Source organism: Pseudoliparis swirei, chromosome 15, assembly GCF_029220125.1.
Source record: "Pseudoliparis swirei isolate HS2019 ecotype Mariana Trench chromosome 15, NWPU_hadal_v1, whole genome shotgun sequence".
NCBI classification, from domain to species: Eukaryota; Metazoa; Chordata; class Actinopteri; order Perciformes; family Liparidae; genus Pseudoliparis; species Pseudoliparis swirei.
Window position 1 is genome coordinate 15,951,136 of NC_079402.1, and position 24,155 is coordinate 15,975,290.

A 24,155-nucleotide genomic window follows, 5' to 3' on the forward strand; every position below is an offset into this window, starting at 1 on the left:
AGGCTTCCATCCCAGGCCGTCTGTGTGGAGTTCAATTCAGTTTATTTGTATAGCCCAATTTCACAAATTACAAATTTGCCTCAGAGGGCTTTACAATCTGTAGACATAGACATCCCTGACCTTTGACCTCACATCGGATCAGGAAAAACTCCCAAACAACCCTTCAGGGGGAAAAAGGTAAGAACCCTTCAGGAGAGAACAGAGGAGGATCCCTCTCCAGGATGGACAGAACAATAGATGTCATGTGACCAGAAGGACAGATTTAGAGTTAAAACACATTCATAGATATGACAGAGTGGATGAATAGTTGGTAGTCGGCATATTCCACGATGGAGACCTCCACGATCCACCAGGCAGTGTTTGCACGTTCTCCCCGTGGCGGCGTGGTTCCCTCCGGTTCTCTGGTTTCCTCCCTCAGCCCAGACATGCAGCTCAGGTGAATTGGACTCAGGTAGGAATGTGTGAGTGACTGTTAGTCCGCCTCTGTGTCTAAATATAAATACGCCTCATTTATATACGTCACTGTGATAAACCCTGCAGGCCTCGGATCGGCTGCAGTTTGGATAAAGGAATGGAAGGAATATCTTCTCTGTGACGTGATCAATAAATCCCTCGTGGACCGGTCTGTGTAGGTTTATAAAGCTGGAACATTTGTTTGTTTCTGATCTTTAACAGCAGCAGAACGTCTCCTTCCCCGTTTTGTAATATTATATATTATTGTATCATTAATATAATATATTATTGTATCATTAATATTGTAGCATTAATATTGTTAATGTAATATTATATATGATTGTATAAGTATACAATATTAGTTCCGTAATTTTATAGAATGATCACACATTTAGTATGTTAAATTAAAAATCCTCAAAGAACTAGTAACTTTTAGACAAAGGTAAAAATACAATATCCATCTCTGAATTATAATTATATATATATACATATATATTCGGGCTGTCAATCGATTAAAAAAAATTAACTAATTAATCGCACATTTTGAAATTCATTAATCGCGACTGACGGGTTGCTAATGAGCCTCACCTGTGAGGTGGGAGGTCCTTTGTGATTTACTGAGTGTTCATTCGTTGTTTCTTTCACTAAATGTTGACAGACAAACGGATACTGTAGTAATTACCCATTAAAACTAATATTATTCATAAAGACAAGCCAATGAGTTCCTGTTGATGTTGACCACGTGACACACACAACAATATACATTAAATACGTCCCATTCAATACTAACATTACGGTGCTAACAACACACAGTGTTACAATGCTAACCAACACAAGTAAAGTAAACTATAGAAGCATTTGACCAACATATACAACTGAGAACCGTTCATTAAAAAGACAAATAAAGTGACTTTTAAAGACACAAATTACTTAGATTAGTGCAGTTTTGCAGAAAGTGAACCTACAAATCAGCTCAAATGTTTAGAAACGGAAGTATAAAGTTATAAATTCATGCAAAGTACTATCAAAAGTAGCAGAAAATTAAAACACTCAAGTAAAAGTACCTCAAAGTGTACTTAGTTACTTTGAATTACTCACTGATGTCAGAGGAAAGCAAAGCAGGAATTTCATTGCACGGCCACTTAAGAATTATTATATATTTTTATTTCTTTTGCATTCAGGTTTTCCCAGAAAAGGTGAAATCAAGAACACTCCATGAATATTACCCAGACTCCACAGCGTGTGCGTCTCTCGTCCACGGCGAGCGACCACCAAATCGTTTGATGCCGGCGGTGAAAAGACGACGTGAGAGTCCTCCGTGTTTTTGTTTCCGCCCCAAAACGCAGCATAAAAAAAAGGTGCTTCATTAGGGTCCAGAACACTTTGTATCGTCCATCTTACAGTATTCATCATTCCGTAAACAAATTGCTCGAAATCGACGGCCGGCGCGGTCGTTTGCCCACCGTGACACGGAGCTTACAAATCACCCATTTGTATTACAAAAATAACAAAAGAAATAAACAGGAAGTAAATGGGTAAAACACTCCTTTTTCTTTTGTTTTTTGCAAACTATATTTTTATATATATATATATATATCTCGTATAAGTCATAATTTGGATGAAATACATTTGGTAGAGTATTTTAAAACGTTTAAACCACGTGCTGCAAAAGGTCAAATAAATAAACCAAGAACAAATAAGCATCATTTGATCGGTTAGTATTAATAAAGGGCGTTTTCTCTACTGGCATTGAACTTAAAGCTGCACTAAATATGAATAAATCCATTCACGAAAAAAATTAATCTCCAGAAGTTTTTATGTGCTTGTGTCGAGTCTAAATTTGGCAATTAAATGTTGAAATAAATACATTTTTCCACATGTGAAGCCAACTGTGTGAAAGACAACATCCCACGTTTATATAAAATAAAACAAGTTAAATTAAGTCGTACACAAATATCCTGAATGCTGAACTACATTCTCAGATGTTTAATGGTCTGAAGCAAAAGGCGGCGAGCGACGTGAAGACGTTAAGTCATCGTCAAACTTAAATAATTGCCAAAACATTTTTTTTAAATAGTCTAATATTCTTCAGAACATCACGACTAAAAAACAAAAACAGGGACAACCAGGTTGGCAATTAGTGAACCTTCAAGTTAATCAGAACAAATGAAATCAGACCCAAAAAAACCCAAATAAACAACAACACTTGAGATCTAAAGTCATCTCATGAAGCCACGCCTCCTCAAGAAGAGCGACCGCACGTCATTGGTCAGGTGAGATCCGGCCGTGGATTTGGCTGATGGCGCGGCGGCGGCCGGCGGCTCGCACTTTGGAACAGCAGCGCTCGAAAACGGCACTGCACAATATTTTGAAACGGGATTGCGCAATATCATTATTTGTTTGACATCTTAAATGAGCTTCCCTTGTCCGAGGAGCGGAAAAAAACAAACTACAACAAAAAAAGTTCATCTGATAAATAGAAAGCAGAAATAAAGTGGGAAGACACTTGTTGCTCGAACCTTTCGGAGAGAAAAAAATAATAACAATGACCGAAAAAGCAAATGAAGCACCCACAATGCACCTCACTGGAACCCCATCAGCCCAATACTAAACAAAGGGAAGAGAGACGGGTTCTTTGAATTGGTTTGCTCACGAGTGTGTGTGTGTGTGTGTGTGTGTGTGTATGTGTGTGTGTGTGTGTGAGACGAACAAATGAATAATCCGCCGACAGGAAAAAAAAAGCAACGGATTAGATGCTAAACAAAAGGAGAAGAGAAGAAACAAAAGCAGTACAAAATGGTGATAATACAAATAAAATAGAAAAGCATGAATGAAGGCGGACAGAGCCGTCCAAAACAAAAGGCAAACACGGAGCGCGGCACACGTCTGCGCTGGTCGGCGCGTCGTCCGTCACTCCGCTCGCGGCGTGCAGAGACGCGGCGAGGGTCAGGACCGACTGCGCCGTGAGGCCGGACCGGACTGAACCGGACCGGGCGTCAACTAGAGAAGAGGATCCATGACAAGAGGCCGGTGCCCCGTGTGGTTTTTCCTGACCAGGTTATGGGACCGCCGGGGTCTGGGGACAGGGTTGGGTCTCAGACTGGGGGGGGTTAGGGGGTCGGGGGTCAAAGCGGGGGAGCAGTCGGTAAAGGTTCAGCGCCTCAGCGGCCCGTTGCTCTGGGTTTTGGACTCGGCGACGTTCCGGAAGGCCGAGCGCATCACGTCATAGGACTTGTCGCAGAGGGAGGCGACGTCGTCCAGCGCCATCCCCTTCGTGTCGATCTTCGGGAGGATCTGCACTCTGATGGTCCCTGAAGGGGGCGCCACAACAAAGACATCACGGTCAGAAGGTGCGAGGAGCGTCCAGCGGCGTTTTTTACATTTAGGACGATGGAGTGGCGTTTACCCGAGTTGAACTGCTTTTCTTTCCGCAGGTAGAAGCTGCTGTAGGAGGAGAAGACGATGGGGACGATGGGCACCTGGAAGACAAGAGGACATCAGACGACTTCAAACCACTTCCTGTCAGCTGAGCCAAGAGATGAGAAGCAACTGAACCGACATCGCCGCCTCACACACAATCTCCATCTCCTCCACTAATAGAGGCCGAGTCCCCCCCCCTCCACCCGGGGGGGCTGTCCCGCTTCCGCTCAATCTGGCCGACTGGGTACAAAATGGAGACGACACGAGCGATAGAAAGAGGCCACATTCTGTGTCTCTATGTTTCTATGTTTCTATGTTTCTGTGTCTTTGTGTCTCTGTGTTTCTGTGTCTCTGTCTTTCTGTGTTTCTCGGTCTCAACAGTGATATTAATCTTTAACAGCGTCGGCCTCACACGCCGCAAACATTGTTTTTTCGTCTGGAGCCAGCCAGGTTGTGGTCTCTGCTCCAGATCTCATTCGACAATGTTTTTTTAATTCATTCCACCTGCCGGACCCCCTCGACGCCCCCCCCCCCCCCCCCCCTCCGAGTGTGTGCAAGACCAGAGACCTCCCACCCGCACGCATTAGGAGATTGAGCTCTGAACACGCACACGAGCTGGCAATCACTCTGGAGTTATTCTCTACCGTCTGACTTCCCTGTAAATTGTTTGGTTTACAGAGTTGAGGCGGAGGGGAGGGAGGAGGGAGGGGGGGAGGAGGGAGGGGAGGAGGGAGGGGGGGATTACATCATAAACGAGACAGAGACAGAAATATCCCGATGAAAGTACCCAGACAGTCCAAATTGTTCTGGAGCATTTCAAAGCATTCCTTTGCTCCGCAGGGTGACTCCAGGGGGCCGCGGCAGGCTGCTAGCGCCCCCTGGTGTCAAAGCATTGCTCTCTCTCTTTCTCTTTCTCTCTCTTTTAAATGACATAAGTAGGCAGAAGTCTCCTAAAACCCTGTTTTTTTGCCAGCATGGTGAGTGAATAAAGAGGACGTGCATAACAGTGTTACGTCACAGACATATATATGTATATATATTGTGCATTTAAATGTCTTTGTATTTTATTGCTTACCTGCATGAATAAATGACCCTTGACTACCTGTACATACGACATGGACACGCCCGCTCTAACAAGAGTTCTTACACATTTTGACAAATGGATTTCCAGGACTTTAAACCAAATTTCCATGACCAAACTGAAATCTGGGTTTATAGTATTTAAACAATGTGAATTCCAAAGCATACAGTATACGCTAAATTAAACAAATGACCAGCGAACTTTCCAGTTAAGGTGCGTTCACTCGCCGGCTTATAATTTAAACGTCTTTCTTTCTAAAATGTATTCATTATTTCAAACTCGCCGTAAATGAACATGTGAATATAACAACATTTCCATGACTTTTCCAAAACTTTTGTGATTTAAGTTTTTTCCACGACTTTTCCAAGCCTGGAAATTACCATTTTAAAATTCCATGACTATTCCAGGTTTCCCATGACCGTACGAACCCCGAGAGTTCTGGGCTCACCTGTGCCTGCACTGCCAGGTGGAACGCCCCTTTCTTGAAGGGCAGCAGGTCACCCGTCTGGTTTCGAGTTCCCTCTGGAAACACCCACAGACGAATCTGAGGGCGACAAGGTGGAAAGGGGATTTACAAATTTCTCCCTCTCTCTCTCTCTCCCCCCCCTCTCTCTGTCTCCCCCCCCCCCCACCTCTCTCCGTGTGATCCAATAACCACGTTACCCGTTCGTCCAGCATGGTCTGGGCGGCGTCGGCCATGACGCTCTTGGCGTCGCTCGTCTTCTTGCGGTTGATGAAGACGATGCCGCCCAGCCAGCAGATCAGACCGACCGTGCCGGCGTAGATCAACTCCTTCTTGGCGATCATGGTGCAGCGGTCCGGTAAGACCTCCATCAGGCCTGAGGACGCAGGAAGGGGGGGCTTTAAAATCACGGAGACCTCCATCAGGCATGAAAACGGGTCAGGAGTGAAAAAGGTGAGAAGGATAGGCGCGCGGGGGGGGGGGGGGGGTGCTGGTGACTTCCACGAACATCGATGTTGGACGTTGTATGATAATCTGTAGGCATGGACGGATTAAGAAACCACGGGCCCCTGGGCCTGGATGTGTCAAGGCCCCCTCCCCCGCAAAAAAAACCACATCGCTAACAAAACAGTCCGTATGGAACTACGGATCGTATCATATCAATACAAAGTTAATAACAGAGACTTCACGCAAAGGCTCTGGCTTAGGGGCCCCCTGAGCTCATGGGCCCCTGGTGCCGGTAGGCTCGTTCGGTAATCCATCCCTGAGTAGGACTATTGGGGCCCTGTTACTGACATGAATGACTTAAGCCCAGCATATACCGGCTACGGCGCATCGTGTCATATCATCATATTCATATCAATACAATGTTAATCACAGCGACGTCACGCGCGGAGGCTCTGGCTCAGGGTCCCCATGAGCTCATGGGCCCCTGGGCCTGGGCCCGGTAGGCCCGTTTGTTAATCCATCCCTGTCTGTAGGTCCTCCATTCTGGTGATCGGGCCCTATAATAATAGTAATATTGTGTATAATATGGTCATTCATGAACCAACTTCCTTTTTTTTTGGCGTGAACAAGTCTTCAAGTCTTGAGCTCTGCTGAGCCTTGAGTCTGTTCCTTGAGTCTGGTCCTTGAGTCTGTTCTGCCTCTACCTGGTTGTCACGATCTTCTATACCATACCTGCCATAAATATCATGATACTGATACAATACCATAAAAACAGTATACCATAAATAAGACACTGGTATATTTATCTATAATAGTAATAAATAAAATATCTGTATGGTTCACTTTTTACCAACTTTTTCAACACTTAACAAATGGCAGTAATATTAGTATGAGCCTACAAGATATTAATGAAACTTCATGGAGCCATCATAGCATTGATTATACACTATGAGGCCGTTAGTCTCTGACCAGAGGATACAGAGTTCATCAGGATGAGCAGCTGGAGAGTTACAGAACTTTACAGACTGAACTTAAACATTTCACTTCTGGCATCTTTTTTTATTTTTTATTTTTAAAGCCGACAATTCCGCCACTTAACGCCCCTCGCTGTCAGCGCTGCGCAGACAGCTTGACACGGAGCAGCGCGTGCGCTCTGATCCCGCGCTCTTTTAATGAAGTATGGCCGAGACGCGACACGTCCCATCAAAGATGTTTTATTGCGAAGAGCACCACTCCACATTTTCTCCGTGTCCCACTCCAATCTCATAAACGTCGGCCGGCCAATTGACCCCCCCCCCCCTACCCCAAAACAAAAACTCTTCGGATCTACACGATTCACGTAAGTCACCTATTTTGGTTTCAAAACGGCGAATTTCGCCTAAAGGTGAGGGATTCTCATGCCTGCTCCATGATCACAACCTCCATGATCATGACCTCCATTACTGTTTCGTACTCGTTGATTTCATCGAGTACAAAGTCCTCTGGTGTCGCAACATGACATGTTGGACTTTATTGATAGAAGTTATCTCCATTGAGAGCGCTTCCATTATGAAATCAGACATTGATTGATTAACTTTGGTCGAAGAAGAAAAAGAAGAAGGAAGGAGGAGAAGGAAGAAAAGAAGGAGGAAGAAGAAGAAGAAAGGAGGAGGAGAAGGAAGAAAAGAAGGAAAAGGAGGAGAAGAAGAAGAAAGAAGAAGGAAGAAAAGAAGGAAAAGGAGGAGAAGAAGAAGAAAAAGAAGACTTTAAATATGTAATGCGATACAATTACCAGTTTTCTTTTCTTTCTCTAACAGGATCCATTTACTTTTTTCTCCCTTGTTATCCTAACTACATCCCGCCGTCTCTCCCCAGGCCTGGTTATGATCAGCAGACACAAGAATAGTACATTTGTTTTCTTTTTAAAAGGGTTTGTGATAACAGATGATATTACTTCGAAATGAGCTATGACATTTTTGAAGTAACAAAAAAAAGTCCATCTGTTAGATTGAAGCGAGCAGCAGCATGTGCTAATGCTTGTGATAGAATTTAAATAGAACTATAAACGGGCCAGAAAGACAACTCTAAATGATGTTCTACACGGCGCTGATGAAGAACAGATGCTGGTTCCATCGGGCGGCAGCAGCTCCTCGGGGAGTGGAGCCCCCCCCCACGGCGGCGTCGCTTCACCTCAGCACCGTTCAAACCAACAGGAACTAGACCAAAAGCCGTTTGCACAACCGTCTTACGTCACTCAGATGTTTGGAAATAGAGTTTTAAATGGATGAGACCGGCTGCGTCGACAAACCTGTCGACACGCGGCTCACGTTTAAAACCACATTGATGAGGAGTTATTGCATGAAACCAGTTAAACATGGGAAGCAATCTACACATCTGGTTTGAAGGTCTTTCAGTGGCAACAATGTAGCAACAACGTAGCAATCGTAGTAACATTGTAGCAACAATGTAGCAATCGTGGCAACAATGTAGCAATCATAGTAACAATGTCGCAACAATGTAGTAATCGTAGTAACAATCGTGGCAACAATGTAGAAATTGTGGCAAAGAATAAAGCCGTAAACGCTCCTAGATTGTTGCACACCATGTCACGACACTTGAAGGCACCACCCACCCAGAACGTCCAGCGAGCTCTGGTGGTTGGAGATGATGACGTACGGCCCCTCCGTCTGCAGATGCTCCCAACCGCTCACGTCAAACCGGAGACCCAGCAAGTATTTCACGTGGTGCACCAAGACGCGGATAATCCTGGGGAGGGGGAGAGAGGAGCTTTATTATAGTCCTTAATAAGTACAAGTTACTGATCAGTTATATAATAATATAGTAAAAATAAATAAATATAATAAATAAATAAAAAGTATATAATTAAAAAAAAATTATATCATTTTAAAAAAAGAAAAGAAAAGAAAAAATATATATATTACAGTACTTTATCAGAATACCAATTTAAAAATGTTTAAATGTGACCTAAATCAGACAAAAAGAAAGAACGAAAACAAGACATCTGGTAGATTAACGTTGTCCTAAATCCCCATTTGCTTTGTTTGTTTCTTGGTTGGTTAAATATTTGCTTGCAGTAAAAATAACACTCCAATAAGCTTTGATAAAGAATGTCTGTCCATCTGCCTCAATCACTGAGGAAAAAAAATCTAAACAAAAACCCACACAATAAAAGTTGTGGACCCCCCCCCCCCCCATTTAATTTTAAACCACCAATGGGGTAGATGTGGTTTGTTTTGTTTTACACGTTTGCTCTTTTTTTATTTTTTTTATGTGGTGAAATAAATATGTTCCCCGGTCCAATTTGAACTCTACATCTCTTGACTGCATCTAAAATAAAGTAATCACCGTATTCTAGTAAATATTTGGCTTGGTTTTTGTACTCTTTCTGCTCGGGCTTTTGAACTTCCATTACATTGAGAGCCTCTCTCACCTTTGGCTCCTATAATGCTTAAAAACTAAATAAAAAAACCACAACACTGTTACTAGCCGTGACCTATCTGACCTCTGTTAGTGCACGGGGCTGAAAGGAGAGCCTCTGCGTTTAACGTGCGGCCCAACTCCACACCAGCGCTCCAGTTCTTCGCCCTAATTTGATCATCATTCGATCGGGATGAACCTCTTTTCCCCTCTCGGAGCCAAAAGGCAGCAAATTGTACAAAGCTGCTGTGAAACTCCAGCGTCCCACCCGGGGCTTTATCGGAGGGCTTAAGTGTCCTAAAGATCCGGCACTAAAGAGGTGTTGTTGTGCGCGCTGTAGCCTCAGGGGGGCATCACACGTGTCGATTATCTGCTTCTTAATGGACGAAAGCACCCATTACATGAAATGTCATGACATGAAATGAGACTTATTCTCTTTAAGCGGAAGCGGAATGCAGATTCCACGACTGCTCGACAGATTTATCGGTAAAAAAACACATTTAGATATATATTTATAAACTGTAAAGTGGTAGAGAAGAGATTACATAATTTAAAAAACATTTAAAAGGGGGAAAAAGTTTTAAAAAATGAAACCCACAAATCAGAAGTGATCAAACAGCCACAACTCACTGGAGAAATCTTCCTATTGCAAAAGTAAAATAACAATAAGTCGTTTAAGTTTTAGTTTTTCTGTGCAACACACCCAACCTGGCTTCTGTTAAACATTAGAGTCACTCCCTCCTCTTCTTCACATCCCCTCTCAAACTCATCCCCCTTTTCTAGTCCCCAATAATCTCTCATGTGAAAAAAACAAAATGTTGAAGTTGATGGAGACAGAGCATCGGCTCGAAAACACTGAGGAAGCGACAGGCTTATAATTAGTAACAATAAATATTAAAAGCAGATTTAGCGCATGTCGCTACCCCCCCCCGAAACTCTTTATATTGTTTTGTATTCCGGGCTCCATGTTTATCGACAACGTTTCCGAGCATCGGCTCCGACGTCGCATCCCAGGCGACGTGAATCGAGATGATCGAGTCTCTCGGCTCCGTCGTCTGGCTTCGCTCCCAACAACGACGGGCGTGAACACCGCAACGCCACTTAGTACTTTATAATTGCCCGAGACTATGATTAAAAGAGACCAAAGAGAGCGTTCATGGCCCAGAAACACTCTGAATGGCTCTTAGCTCTGAATGGATGGAGGCTCGGATAATCTCTCGACTAATGACTTGATCAGCATATCAAATTGTACAGTTTAACGTAATATCATGGAAAATAAACGGGCATTAACTCATATAATTCACGTGAGAAGTGCTCCGGCCCCGGGCTGGCCGACAGCAGCCATTTATTAAAATCCAAAAATAGTTTTCTATTCGACCTTTGCCGGTCCACGTATTGATCGATTGATTTAATTTCCCCGCCCGCCGAAGCGAGCGAGGGGGAAAATCATCATCTGCCTGTTGAGAAAACAGGTGAGCTCACAGAGGCTGGGAGCCTCGATCAATAACACAATGAAAACATGTTCTGGAGTCACAAAGACAATATATACCAACCGGTAAAAAGGATAATCCATATATATATATATATATATATACACACACATTATAGTCTTTGTGACTCCAGTCGGTGGGGTCTTCGTCATTGGCTGAGGAGAGGGAATATATATATATACATACATACACACACATATATATATAAACACACATACATATGTATACACACATACATATATATACACACATACATACAGGACTGTCTCAGAAAATTAGAATATTGTGATGAAGTTCTTTATTTTCTGCAATGCAATTAAAAAAACAAAAATGTCATGCATTCTGGATTCATTACAAATCAACTGAAATATTGCAAGCCTTTTATTCTTTTAATATTGCTGATTATGGCTTACATCTTAAGAAAACTCAAATATCCTATCTCTAAATATTAGAATATCATGAAAAAGTATACTAGTAGGGTATTAAACAAATCACTTGAATTGTCTAATTAACTCGAAACACCTGCAAGGGTTTCCTGAGTCTTGACAAACACTCAGCTGTTATAAATCTTTTTTACTTGGTCTGAGGAAATATTAACATTTTATGAGATAGGATTTTAGAGTTTTCTTAAGCTGTAAGCCATAATCAGCAATATTAAAAGAATAAAAGGCTTGCAATATTTCAGTTGATTTGTAATGAATCCAGAATGCATGACATTTTTGTTTTATTGCATTACAGAAAATAAAGAACTTTATCACAATATTCTAATTTTCTGAGACAGTCCTGTATATAAGAAATGTATTAAAAAAACTAAAAAAAATTGTTGAAATGTTATATATATAAATATATACACACACATCTTAAAATCGAAAGACATCACTTGTGAATCCTCGCTAATGCAATCATCTCACGTGGCACTGACGCCGGCCTTGCACCTTGTGTACGTTCCATTGAGTGAGATCACTTTAACCTTTAGACCACAGCGCAGTCTTTAGGTTATCTTCTGACACAGCAGCAGTGATAACACAACTCAGTCCAGCACAAAAGCCACCGGTTACGCAACGACTCTGCTGCTGTTGTTCGACTGCTCATGGGGAAGGAAATGGCCTTTGTTGGGTTGTTTTTTATGGCCAATCCACAAAGCTTTCTTTATTCTGGTTCATTTCATTATCAGTCTCTTGGCAAGTGGATTTTCCTACGGACGATAATGACATTTAGGCTGATTCACTTCAACCTGAGAAATGAGTAAAACTATGAATATCTACATGTACGTTCTACGACAAAAAAGGGGCACAACGTTATTTACTGCTTGGTCAAACAATGGCCGTCCCCTCCTGATGTTCGGCTTTACACAGAAAGGAACCTGAGCTCAAGCTCTCGAGAGTGAGAAAACTGAACCTCCGTAGACATGAGATGCCAACTGATAATTCAAATTTGGAGGCAGAGCCGGAAAACACTTGCATACAAGACAGTAAGCGAGAGGTAGAAACTATGCTGCACAACCACGAACGATAAAGTAACCCACAGAGTTTCAGGAAGTGCGACACGAGCAGCGACTTGAGTTCTATGGATGCCGTTCACAGAGCAGGGGTCTGTTTACTGTGTTGCATTCAAGTCCTCAGAGAGTCAGTCAGCTGCGAAGAATTCAGGGCATTTGTGTCCCGACGGGAACAAATGTCTGTGAAACCCCGCTCTGTCCTCCATTGAATCACAGCAGCTCCATTCACTTCCCGGGCAAGTTCTGACCCCCCGATCCGGTCGCGTCGGGTCCCGGCGATGACCTTTGAGCCGGCAGAACGCAACACTGGTGTAACGCGACACCGATTTCAATGGCCAACACGCCTAGAGAGACAGTTATTACAAGAGCGGCGGTGCTGCATTACAACTTCAACAGGTATCAGGTGACCCCATCAGTGTGTGAGTGTGTGTGTGTATGTAGGGTATAAATGGGGCATACCTAAAGAGCCAATATCCTGTAATAACCTGTTACTGACCAATAGAGAGCGTGTGTTGTATTAAAGTTCTTTTTAGTGGTGGAAAGTAAGTAACCAATTGCATTTAGTCCTTTTTGGGGTACTTGAACTTTTAGACTTCTACCCCACGACATCCCAGGGGGAAATATTGTACTTTTACTTCACTAACTGGTCTACACACACACACTCTTTGATTTTACATACAAAACATGATCAATTCATGACACTCAAAAGGCCAGTTATCTTACTAATAAGCCCTCATGTTGTAAACCTGCTGAGATATCCAGCACTAATAAGAATGACATATATACTTCTACGTTGTTTCCCGATAATAATCTGCGTGCACATTACTTTCAGGACTTTGAAGACTTCACTGAACAATGTTCTACTAGTATAAACACGTTGGGACTCAACTTCTCATCCATAAAACAGACAGAACATAATGTGCAGGGCGAACTATGTTACATGTTGCCGTGTTGCATTTTTACGAGCGTTCACGTGGACCGTGAAGGGGGCCACGCCGACCTAGCGATACAAATGGAGCTATAACATCCACCACTAAGTCACAACAAATAAACACTTATTTTTTTGTTTTAAAGCAGCTGTGGTCCCAGAAGTAACAATGGACCGCCTTGTTGTGGTCTCCCCGGACTAATGTGCTCACCTCCCGATCTCACTTACCCAACTGCTATCGTCGGGCATTTTGGCCGGAGAGGAGGGGGGGAGGGGGGGATATAAGTTAGCAGACATTCCTTCAGGTACCCGGATAATGACCGTTATATCCGCTTTGGACTTTAAGTTCACTGGCCACGTAAAGATAACAGGTCCTTCTGCTAAAAGGTGGCTAACGTTAGCATACGTGTGATTTCAAGAAGAAAGGAGAGCGAAAGAAATGGGTCGCGTAGCTTTAATGATCGTTAATTACTTTGTTAGTGGGGCTAGAAGCTAACTGACGTTCCGTCGCCCGTTGTGTTGCCGCAACACGTCGCCCGACATAAGACCCGGGGTAACGTTGCTCTCCAACCGTTTGCCACATACACACATATATAGCTATTTATTTAAAATAAGTTAACATGCTAACGTCGGCTAGCTGTCAGACGACGTTAGTCCGCGAGCGACATTATTATCGCGCAAACACACTCACACACACACACACACACACACTCACTCACCGCATGTTCTCGACGTCCCTGCCGCCGCTCTTCAGGATGCACAGGGGGATCGCCAGCAGCGCCAGCACCATCATCCAGCTCACGTAGAAGCACTTTTTGAAATAAAACCCGAAGGTGCTGCTGCCCCACAGGAGGAGCGGGAGCAGCAGCAGCAGCGGTATCACCCACAGCGCGTCCATAGCGGCGACCCAGCAGAGCCGAGAGGGCGAAGAAGGAGGAAAAAGTCCCCTCGCCAGCGACAACACACACGGTTAAAGACAGGGGTGGAAAAGCCGCTAAAACAACTGGCCAGGCGACGGTGCGAGACGGAAGGGGAGCACCGCGACCCTGCCGACCATTACGCGGTCAGAAGTAGTCCCTCTCGAGGGCAACCCGGGGCGACGGCGACGCTTGGCTCCGAAAAATGGACATCGACCGTTTGTTGCTCATCTGTTGCTAAATGGCATCATGAGGTGGAGTCAAGTCGTCATCGGTTGTATGTGTGTGTGTGTGTGTGTGATTTTTCTTTCTTTTTCTTCTTCTTCCCCATTTCCGGTTGCTGGACCACTATGGGTTGTGATATCACAGGCTTGTTTTTTTCTTTCACATCCAGTATGAGATTAAAGTAAATTAGTTATAATAACAGTTAAAAGAGGTTCAGTCATTTCTTTCCCGCAATCACAGCTTTTTTAAAGACTTTAAATATAATTTTTTTGTCTGGATTCACCCAGTTTGACAGCCACTTGGAGCACACCATGTCTAATGGGATTAGGAGTGATAATCCAATCCTGAACTATAATCTCAGTGTCCGGTGCCCCCGATTATGAAGTCTAAACCCGGTGGGAGGCTCTACTTGACGTGATTTGTAGGATCAGGATCATTAATCCTGACTTGATATGTGCGGCGATCCTAAACGTTGGCAGACTCTGGACTTGGCTTCGGCCTCCTCGTCCAGAAGCTCGTTATTTACACTTTTTAAGAGGCAAATGATACTTTTCTGTGGAGTAACCAGAAGATTAGATTATATATGTACTTGGAAGCAGCAGCAAACATGTTTACACAATACAATAACATTTAAAAATATAGCAGGACATAGCACATTTAAGAATTTAAATGTTCTCCTGTATCTGGAATATTCTGATGTATCTCGAGTGTTCTCTTGTGTCATGAATGTTCTCCTGTGTCATGAATGTTCTCCTGTGTTGAATGTTCTCCTGTGTCATGAATGTTCTCCTGTGTCATGAATGTTCTCCTGTATTGAATGTTCTCCTGTATTGAATGTTCTCCTGTGTCATGAATGTTCTCCTCCATCATGTCTCCACTTCCTCCTCCATCATGTCTCCACTTCCTTTCCCAGAACTCTCAGCGGTTGCGGAGCCGGGAGGATATAGACCTCAGAGTCTTTCCAGATTGCTCTTCATTAACGACCTTTTAAAAACCAAATGTCCGTATATGTACAGGCTGGAAGACACACATATGGACAACAGCCTCTTTTGATGTTGCACACCCAGGATGACAAAGACGCCATTGTTCTGCTAAACACACGGCATGGAGGCAGTTTAAACATGCAGTCGCCACGTGACGTGTTGTGTCATATTGTGTCACATTGTGTCACATTGTGTCATATTGTGTCACATTGTGTTACATTGTGTCATATTGTGCTACATTGTTTCCTATTGTGTTACATTGTGTCATATCGTGTTACATTTTGTTACATTGTTTCATATTGTGTTACAATGTTTCATATTGTATTACATTGTTTCACATTGTGTTACATTGTTTCATATTGTGTTTCATTGTTTCATATTATGTTACAATGTTTCATTTTGTGTTACAATGTTTCATATTGTGTTACATTGTTTCATATTGTGTTACAATGTTTCATATTGTTACAATGTTTCGTATTGTGTTACATTGTTTCATACTGTGTTACAATGTTTCATATTGTTACAATGTTTCATATTATGTTACAATGTTTCATATTGTGTTACATTGTTTCATATTGTGTTACATTGTTTCATGTTGTGTTACATTGTTACATTGCTTCATATTGTGTCACATTGTTTCATATTGTTACATTGTTTCACATTGTGTTACATTGTCACATTGTTTCATATTGTGTTACATTGTGACATATTGTGTTACATTGCTTCATATTGTGTCACATTGTTTCATATTGTGTTACATTGTTTCACGTTGTGTTACATTGTTTCATATTGTGTCACATTGTTTCACATTTTGTTACATTGTGTCACATTGTTTCATATTGTGTTACATTGTTTCATAGTGTGTTACATTGTTTCATATTGTGTTACATTGTTTCATAGTGTGTTACATTGTTTCATATTGTGTTATTGTTTCACATTGTGTCACATTGTTTCATATTGTATTACATTGTGTCACATTGTTTCATATTGTGTTACATTGTGTCATATTGTGTTACATTGTTTCATATTGTGTCACATTGTTTCATATTTTGTCACATTGTTTCATATTGTCTCATGTTGTCTTACAGCATTTTCATTACTGCAACTTATTAACAACAAAAAAGGAACAACTTTCCCTTCTTGTAGATAAACAACATTTGTTATTTTTAAGCTGCTCTGTCCTGAAAGCTGATGATGAAGAGTGTTTGCTTTGGGGACACGATGAAGCCTCTTCGGGACTCAAGCCTCGTGACGAGATGTGAGGCTTTGATGAAGGAAGAAACCCGACACGAGTTATTACAGCGTGGAGTTTTGCATGGAGTGTGTTAGGGATAGAGGTGTGTGTGTGTGTTCAGTAGTTGTGGTATATTTGTATATTCTGAACATTTTATGTGAACTTTACAGGTTTAAAGCAAACTGAGGATAAATACTACCTCTACTACTTATACATACTAGCTTATCCACATGAGCTGAAACATAAATACAGCCGACAGATTCTTTATAAAAGCTGTTCCAAGTTGCAGTTTCCTTATTCTCTTACTCTGCCGAGCACAAACTGTCACCTGCTTTCACTTCTGCTTCATGAGATCAAAGCCTCGACGAGCAGAACACAGAAAGTGGAAAACAGGATATTCAGGGCAGGTTTCCTGTTAAGGAATATTCAGATTTCAAAAGACTTGATTTCAGTGTGTTGTGGCGCCAGACACCGGCCGTGAAGCTCTCGAGCTCCCCCTGCTGGTGAACTAACGTTGTATACTTCAAATGACGTCATGTTAAAGGCACAATCCGTGATTTACTTAACACATATTTACTTCATCCATCTTGATTCATGTTTTTAAGGTTATCTGCAATGTGATAATGTGTAGAAACAAATGGTTGCCTGGAAGAATGTTTTAAATTTTATAATTTTCTCAAAATATTTGGTCCAATGCAATGTGGTCCACAGAGATGTATAGTTGAAGGTGATTTATACTAAATGGTTCTTCAGGGCCCGTTTGAGTCCAGCCTAAATACACTTGGCACTTTAATTTTATAATATATACTTGTTCTCAAGTATGTTATCAGTTTGTTGTTTACCATATGTATCATTGTTTTGTATTTTGTTTTGTATTTTATATTATATGTTGTTTATGTTGTATCATTCATTTTATTTTGTAATTTATTTATTGCTATTCATTTAGAATTATTATTTTAAACTGTATGTTATTTTTATTTTTTTATCATTTAAAAATAATATTATCTATTATTATTTTTGTATCCAAAAAAAGGTGTATTATTTGTATTTTATTGTTTTATATGTTTATTATTATGCACCTTTCACCATGTCTAATTCCTTGTCTGTGCATTCTGATTTCATGTAGTTCTGGTAAATGTTTGGTCCTGCTGGGTAATTATAACCCAACAGCTTTAAGTGCATCATGTGTATTATATTTTGTAGCTGCACAACAATGCATGGGCAGAAATTCAATAAAACGAAAACTTGTGGATACCATAAAATAGTCCCTGCTGGATACTAATGTGTTTTAACCACTGACAATTTATATGGCTAATAATAACTAATACAACAAGTGTGTGTCAGTAAGTGATGCAACATTCCAGAACACCAGCACACTGTGAGAACCGTCAACAGTTACTTGTGATGAGCTAGTTAATTAATTATGATCTAAATAATGTTTTACTTTGGCTTCTCTGATAGGCCTCTCCCCTGTAGTATACTATTTGACCACTAGATGACAGTGTCGTTGTAACAACATGGCCATTGGATTGACAATGAAATGGACTTCTATTAAACGTTATGCAGATATGATTCACGTGATTAATCCATGTGATGATAATAATAATAATAATAATAATAATAACCATCAGTTAGCCATCTAAAACATCAGTTTGTGTCTCTAAACGGTTACAGTTAATGACCTATTTATTTTTGTTTAAATTATTTTATTGTATTTTCTTAAATATAAAGATGGAGAAACTTAAGAACATAAGGATGCAAAGAAGCTATAAAGTAAACACGTTGCTCAACTTGTTGTTAAATAGTGGTGGGATACATTACGGGGGGCCTCGAATTGGGGTAGCTTTGGGATGCCCGTTGCGCGTGAACAATTTTCTTAACTCTGCACCCTTCAACGCAGCACCCTCCTCCTCCTGCGTGCACGTGCAGAGGGCGCCGAGTGAGCGGTGATGGAGTCCAGGGGTGTTGTCCGCAGTGACGTCATAGGGACAAAGGCAGCAGGAAGGGGAATACGGTGGTTGGTCTCGTGCCCCGTGGGGTTCTTCAATGAAACATCTGCCGAGGGTGGTGACCCTTTTGACCCCCGCTGCCCCCCTCAGCCCCCCCACCCCATCTCGGCATCCTCATTGGTGCGAGCTCCCGAGGAATAGAGTGATACTTGTAAAGGGCTTTATTGGACACCCAGTTGACCCCCCCCCCTCACTCTCTCTCTCTCTCTCTCTCTCTCTCTCTCTTTTCTCCCCCTCATGCCGGTGCGCGCGCAGGAGCAGCTGTCATTGGCTCTGAGCGGGTGCCCGCGCGCGCTGCACATTGCGAAGACTCTCCCGTTTGAAAGATTAAGCAGCAGCTCTCTGGTTCATCGTGACGTCACCCGGGATGAGACGTCGATTCGAGGAGATCAATACTCAATAAAAACGAAGGAGCCCTTTTTTTTTTTTTTTTTGGGGGTTGTAAACAGACGACGGTGTCGGTGTCGGTGACTCGGCGGTTACGAGGAAGAGGCGATACACCACGAGCGTGCGCGCGCGCGGAAAAAACCCCACCAAGAACGAGTTGTGGATTATTCCGAGGACATCGGACTGAAACCATGAGCTGGGGGTCCGAGCTCTGGGTGAGTCTCCCGTTACACCCGGACCGACACACCGTGCCACGGAGCCGGTGTGGAAACTAACGGTTCTCAGATAACACACACACACGCACACGCACATCCACGTGCGCGTGACCACCGGGCGCAGCGGCGTCCCGGTGTTTTCCGCCGCTAGAGAACCAACCGCGTTGCGGATGTTCCGCCTCTGGCTGCTCGTGTGCAGTGGCGATCCGTCGCGTTGCGTTTGCGTTAATTACGTCGGTGTAACGCGGTGTAACGGTATACGGTTGGCACAGTGCGCGCGTGTGTGTTTATATTATGTGTGTGTGAAAGAGAAAATCTAAGCTCGTTCACCATTTTAGTTCACGTTGGAGCGTTTCAAACCACGCTTTGCACACACACATGCACGTGCACGCGCACACATACACGCCCTCGCATTATAGTGTTTCCAAGCTGTGAGTGTGTTTCTGCAGTGACACTTGCTTATTTATATATATTTTTTGGTGACGCTTGGTGAAACAACGAGCACGCGCTTTGAGGAAGTCTCTCATTGGTCCGTGCACGCACAACAAGCTGCAGCTCAACTCACAAGTGACAGTTTGCTGTATAAATATATATATTTATTTTCTATTTATTTTGATATTTATTATATTTTCAAGTTGAGGTTGTGGCATTCAAAATTGTATTCGCAACTTCAAATTTGGGGCTAAATAAACTACTTGCATCAGATATAGATCAATAGATTTGACCATGTGACATATTATCAATATTAAGAACCAGAGGGACCTTCAGGTTAACCATATATATATAAATATGTATATATATGTATATATAATTTAAATGTATATTTATATATAAATATGTATATATATATATATATATATATATATATAAATATATATATATATATAAATGAGGGGGGGCGTCTGAGGGGGGTGGCAGCAGGGGTCAATATATATATATATATATATAAATATATATATATATATCATGTGTGATGTGGCCCTTTGTGAGCAACAATAGAAAGACAAGAGTAGAAGCCCACTGACTGACCTTCCTGCAAAAAATGCCTGTGCGATGATGTCACTCTTTTACTGAAATTCACTTTCACGAGGATTGCTTCACCCCCCCCCCCCCACGTGTTTTAGGCGGCGAACATCCATATTACTGGAGTGGGTTTTTTTTTACGACTTGATAATAAGCAGCTGTCTACGGGAGGAATTCCTGCTCTTTAGTTTGTTGTGGAAGTGATCTGACGTGTGTGTTGTGTGTGTTGTGTGTGTGTCAGTGCAAACACATGCAAGAGTGTAATGCCTGCAAGTTACTACATGGAGTTTGCATTTGAAGTCTGGAGGAGGCCCCTCAGCACCTGATCACAATACTGCAGCCCCCCCCCCCCTGCAGTCTAATGTCAATATTATGAGCTCGCCCCTTTTTTGGTCAACAAGGCCTGGAGATAGTTAAGTCATGGATGTCCCTTCCTTTCTAAGAAAATAAAAAAAGGAGGATGGGGGGGGCGGGGGTCGGCACTCCTTAAATTCTCCAGTAATTTTACCTGGTCCAGAGTTCACAGGGAAACCACGAGCACGCCACATTCTTGCGTTTTTCTCTTCCCTCCGGGGAACGTCGGTGTATTTAGACTTCTTTTTTACCACTGCAGCTCGAGGGAGGAACACAGGTAGTAGAGCACAGTGTGAACACGCAGCCCGGAGACCTTCTGCAGGCTTTCATGTGTCTGGAAAAAATTTGAACGTTTAAAAAAAAAGAAAAAAAAACACAGACTGCAGAGAACCTAATGTATTGCAACCAGATGCTCTCAGAGGGCTGACCGGCATCCAGACACTTGCTCCTTTAATCTCAGTCGACAGCGTTCACACAGCTTACGAGTCTCTCCATGCAGAACCAGATCAAAACCTACACACCACGCTCGCATTCTGGGCGAGGGGGGGGGGGGGGTGTCGTGTGAAGTTATTTTCAGGGCGCTTCAACTCGAGAACTCTGGGTTTCACCATCGATTGTTATTCTGCAGGTTTACGCACTCGCAAAAATACTTTCTGGTCTTCAAAGTCTCGTTTTGTGCAACCAGAGAAAAGAAAAAAAAACATGTGGAAAGTTTTTGGTTAAAATTACAGATCTGATGTTGCGACACGAGGGCACCGCAAACAGGAAGTGAGGTCACAGACGACATGAGGTGTCGTGCAACTATAGACCTCCGCAGTGATATATATATGTATATATATATATGTATACATTTATATATATATATACATATATATATACTAGGGCTGGTGTTTTGTTCTGTTTCTAAATGTTTGTGCAAAAGTTCGTCCAAAAATTGTTCGTCTTCGCCTCGTCTGTCTACGTCGGAACCCAAATATAGTCGCCAGGTTCTGTTAACCATCGGCAGGACCAAACTACACGGCACTCTGGACGCTGAACAAGCGGAAACACTCGCGGAGCACGGATTACTTCGCCGGCCTACGACCACACCGACCACACCGGACTCGACTGCCACTCCTCCCCCAGAAAGGAGGCGCCGCAAGCGTTGTGAGAGGAAGCAGAAGAGGGGCAAGCGCGGAGGAACCCGAGCTAGGCTAGCGGCTAGGCCAACTCGTCCAGCCATACCATCCATTATCATGGCTAATGTGCGATCCTTGGACAATAAAATGGACCACATTAGACTGCTGCAGACGGAGCAGCGAGACGTGAGGAACTGCTGTGTGCTTATCTTCACGGAAACATGGCTAAACGACAACATCCCCGACTCTGCTGTGAGACTGGAGCAGCTAACATGCTACCGGCGGACAGAGCCCTCGCTGATGGAGGGAAAACTTCGCGGCGGGTATGTGTTTACATCCGGGACGCATGGTGCCGGGGCGCTGCCGTGGTATGTAGACACTGCTCACCACTGGCGGAGTTTATGATCGCACGGTGCCGTCCTTTTTATCTGCCGAGGAATTCACGGCGATTCTGCTAGTCGCTGTTTACATCCCCGACCTCCAACAACAGTGATAGAAATGCGGCACTTTGTGAACTGTATCAGGCCATCAGCGAACAACTGGCGGCTCACCCAGACGGCTTCACAATCTTTGCTGGAGATTTCAACCATGCAAACCTTAAGACTGTCCTTCCCAAACTACACCAGCATGTTGATTTCCCTACAAGAGGAGACAACATTTTGGATCTGGTCTACACAACCCACAAAGGAGCGTACAAGGCCTCCCCTCCCCACATAGGTCTCTCTGACCACATCACCTTCATGCTAATGCCAGCATACAGACCCAGAGTGAAAGCCTCCAGACCGGTTCTGAAGCAGGTACGGGTGTGGCCAGAGGGGCCTCCTGCGCTCTCCAAGACTGCTTTGACTCAACAGACTGGGGAATGTTTCAACAGGCAGCCACATACAACGACCACACAGACATTTGGGAGTACACAGACACTGTTACTTCTTACATTAGCAAGTGCATTGATGATGTGACCCATGTAAAGACCATCACCACTCGGGCTAACCAGAAGCCGTGGCTAACAGGGGAAGTCCATCGGCTGCTGAGGACTAGAAATAGGGTCTTCAGAGTTGGGGATGAAACGGACCTGAAAACAGCGAGAGCCAACCTGTCCCACGGCATCAGGAAAGCAAAAAATTCCTACACAAAAAAGATAATCCGGCACTTTAAAGACAGCAGAGACACACGCAGCCTGTGGCGGGGCATTCAGACCATCACAGACTATAAACCCACGCCACAGAACTGCGACAGCAACATCTCTCTGCTAAACAACCTCAACAGCTTCTTTGCCCGGTTTGAAGCACAGAACAGCACTCGTCCACACAAGACTCCGCCCCCTCCCCATGATCAGGTTCTGTGCCTGTCTGCTGCCAGCGTGAAGAGGACTCTCTCGTCCATCAACACCCACAAGGCAACAGGTCCAGACAACATCCCTGGTCGTGTGCTGAAGGACTGCGCAGAGGAGCTTAAGGGCGTCTTCACGGATGTCTTTAATACTTCTCTGAGACAAGCTGTTGTTCCATCATGCTTCAAGGTAACCACCATCATACCTGTGCCAAAGAAATCCACTCCGTCCTGCTTCAACGACTATCGTCCAGTGGCACTGACCCCCATAATCATGAAGTGCTTTGAACGACTAGTCATGTCGCATATCAAATCCATTCTCCCCCCCACTCTGGACCCTTTCCAGTTTGCATACCGGGCCAAACGGTCCACGGAGGATGCAATCTGCTCTGCTCTCCACCCAGCCCTCACCCACCTGGACAAAAAGACTCCTATGTAAGAATGCTGTTCATAGACTTTAGCTCAGCATTCAACACAATCATCCCACAACAACTAATCTGCAAACTTGACCAGCTGGGGCTCAACACCTCGCTGTGTAACTGGCTGCTGGACTTCCTGAGTGACAGGCCACAAGCAGTACGTGTCGGCAACAACACCTCGAGCAGCATCACACTCAGCACAGGGGCCCCTCAGGGCTGTGTGCTCAGTCCCCTGCTCTTCACCTTGCTGACTCACGACTGCAAAACCAGCTACAGCACCAATCACATGGTCAAGTTTGCAGACGACACAGCATTGATAGGTCGCATCACCAAGGATGACGAGACCCTCTACAGGAGGAGGTCAACCTTCTGACCACGTGGTGCGGAGCCAACAACCTCCTGCTCAACAACAGCAAGACCAAAGAGATCGTTGTTGACTTCCGGAAAGGCCACACCCATCACCCACCACTGACGATCAGCGGTGCGGACATTGAGCAGGTCAGCAGCACCAAATTCCTGGGGTGGAAATCAGTGAGGACCTCTCGTGGACAGCCAACACTACATCGCTGGCAAAGAAAGCACAGAGGCGCCTCTACTTCCTCCGGAAACTGAAGAAAGCAGGAGCCCCCATCCATCATGTGCACCTTCTACGCGGCACCATCGAGCATCCTGACCAACTGCATCACTGTGTGGGCGGAAGCTGCACAGACCACAGCAGGAACGCCCTGCAGCGCATAGTGAAGGC

At 43.7% G+C, this 24,155-nt stretch overlaps 2 protein-coding genes across 3 annotated transcripts in view; one reads left to right on the top strand and one right to left on the bottom strand.

The window, feature by feature from the left end:
• Positions 1–1,595: 1,595 nt before the first annotated feature.
• agpat2 (1-acylglycerol-3-phosphate O-acyltransferase 2 (lysophosphatidic acid acyltransferase, beta)) lies at positions 1,596–14,344 on the bottom strand. Of its 2 annotated transcripts, none has more exons than XM_056432525.1 (6): positions 13,917–14,344; positions 8,476–8,609; positions 5,618–5,793; positions 5,403–5,498; positions 3,860–3,932; positions 1,596–3,764 (listed from the first exon to the last, which is right to left on the bottom strand). In XM_056432525.1, the coding sequence occupies exons 1-6, from the start codon at positions 14,093–14,095 to the stop codon at positions 3,607–3,609; spliced, it is 816 nt and encodes a 271-aa protein (XP_056288500.1). In that variant the 5' UTR covers positions 14,096–14,344; the 3' UTR covers positions 1,596–3,606. The 2 variants fall into 2 exon arrangements, with proteins under 2 accessions (XP_056288500.1, XP_056288501.1); XM_056432526.1 differs by lacking the exon at positions 13,917–14,344 and adding an exon at positions 10,883–10,930.
• A 4,516-nt stretch (positions 14,345–18,860) lies between these two features.
• Positions 18,861–24,155, top strand: part of LOC130204862 (formin-binding protein 1) — a 61,176-nt gene continuing 55,881 nt past the window's right edge. The window contains exon 1 of the transcript XR_008833812.1: positions 18,861–19,167. The gene's annotated coding sequence lies outside the window, so the exon portion shown is untranslated. The remainder of the gene's footprint in view (positions 19,168–24,155) is intronic.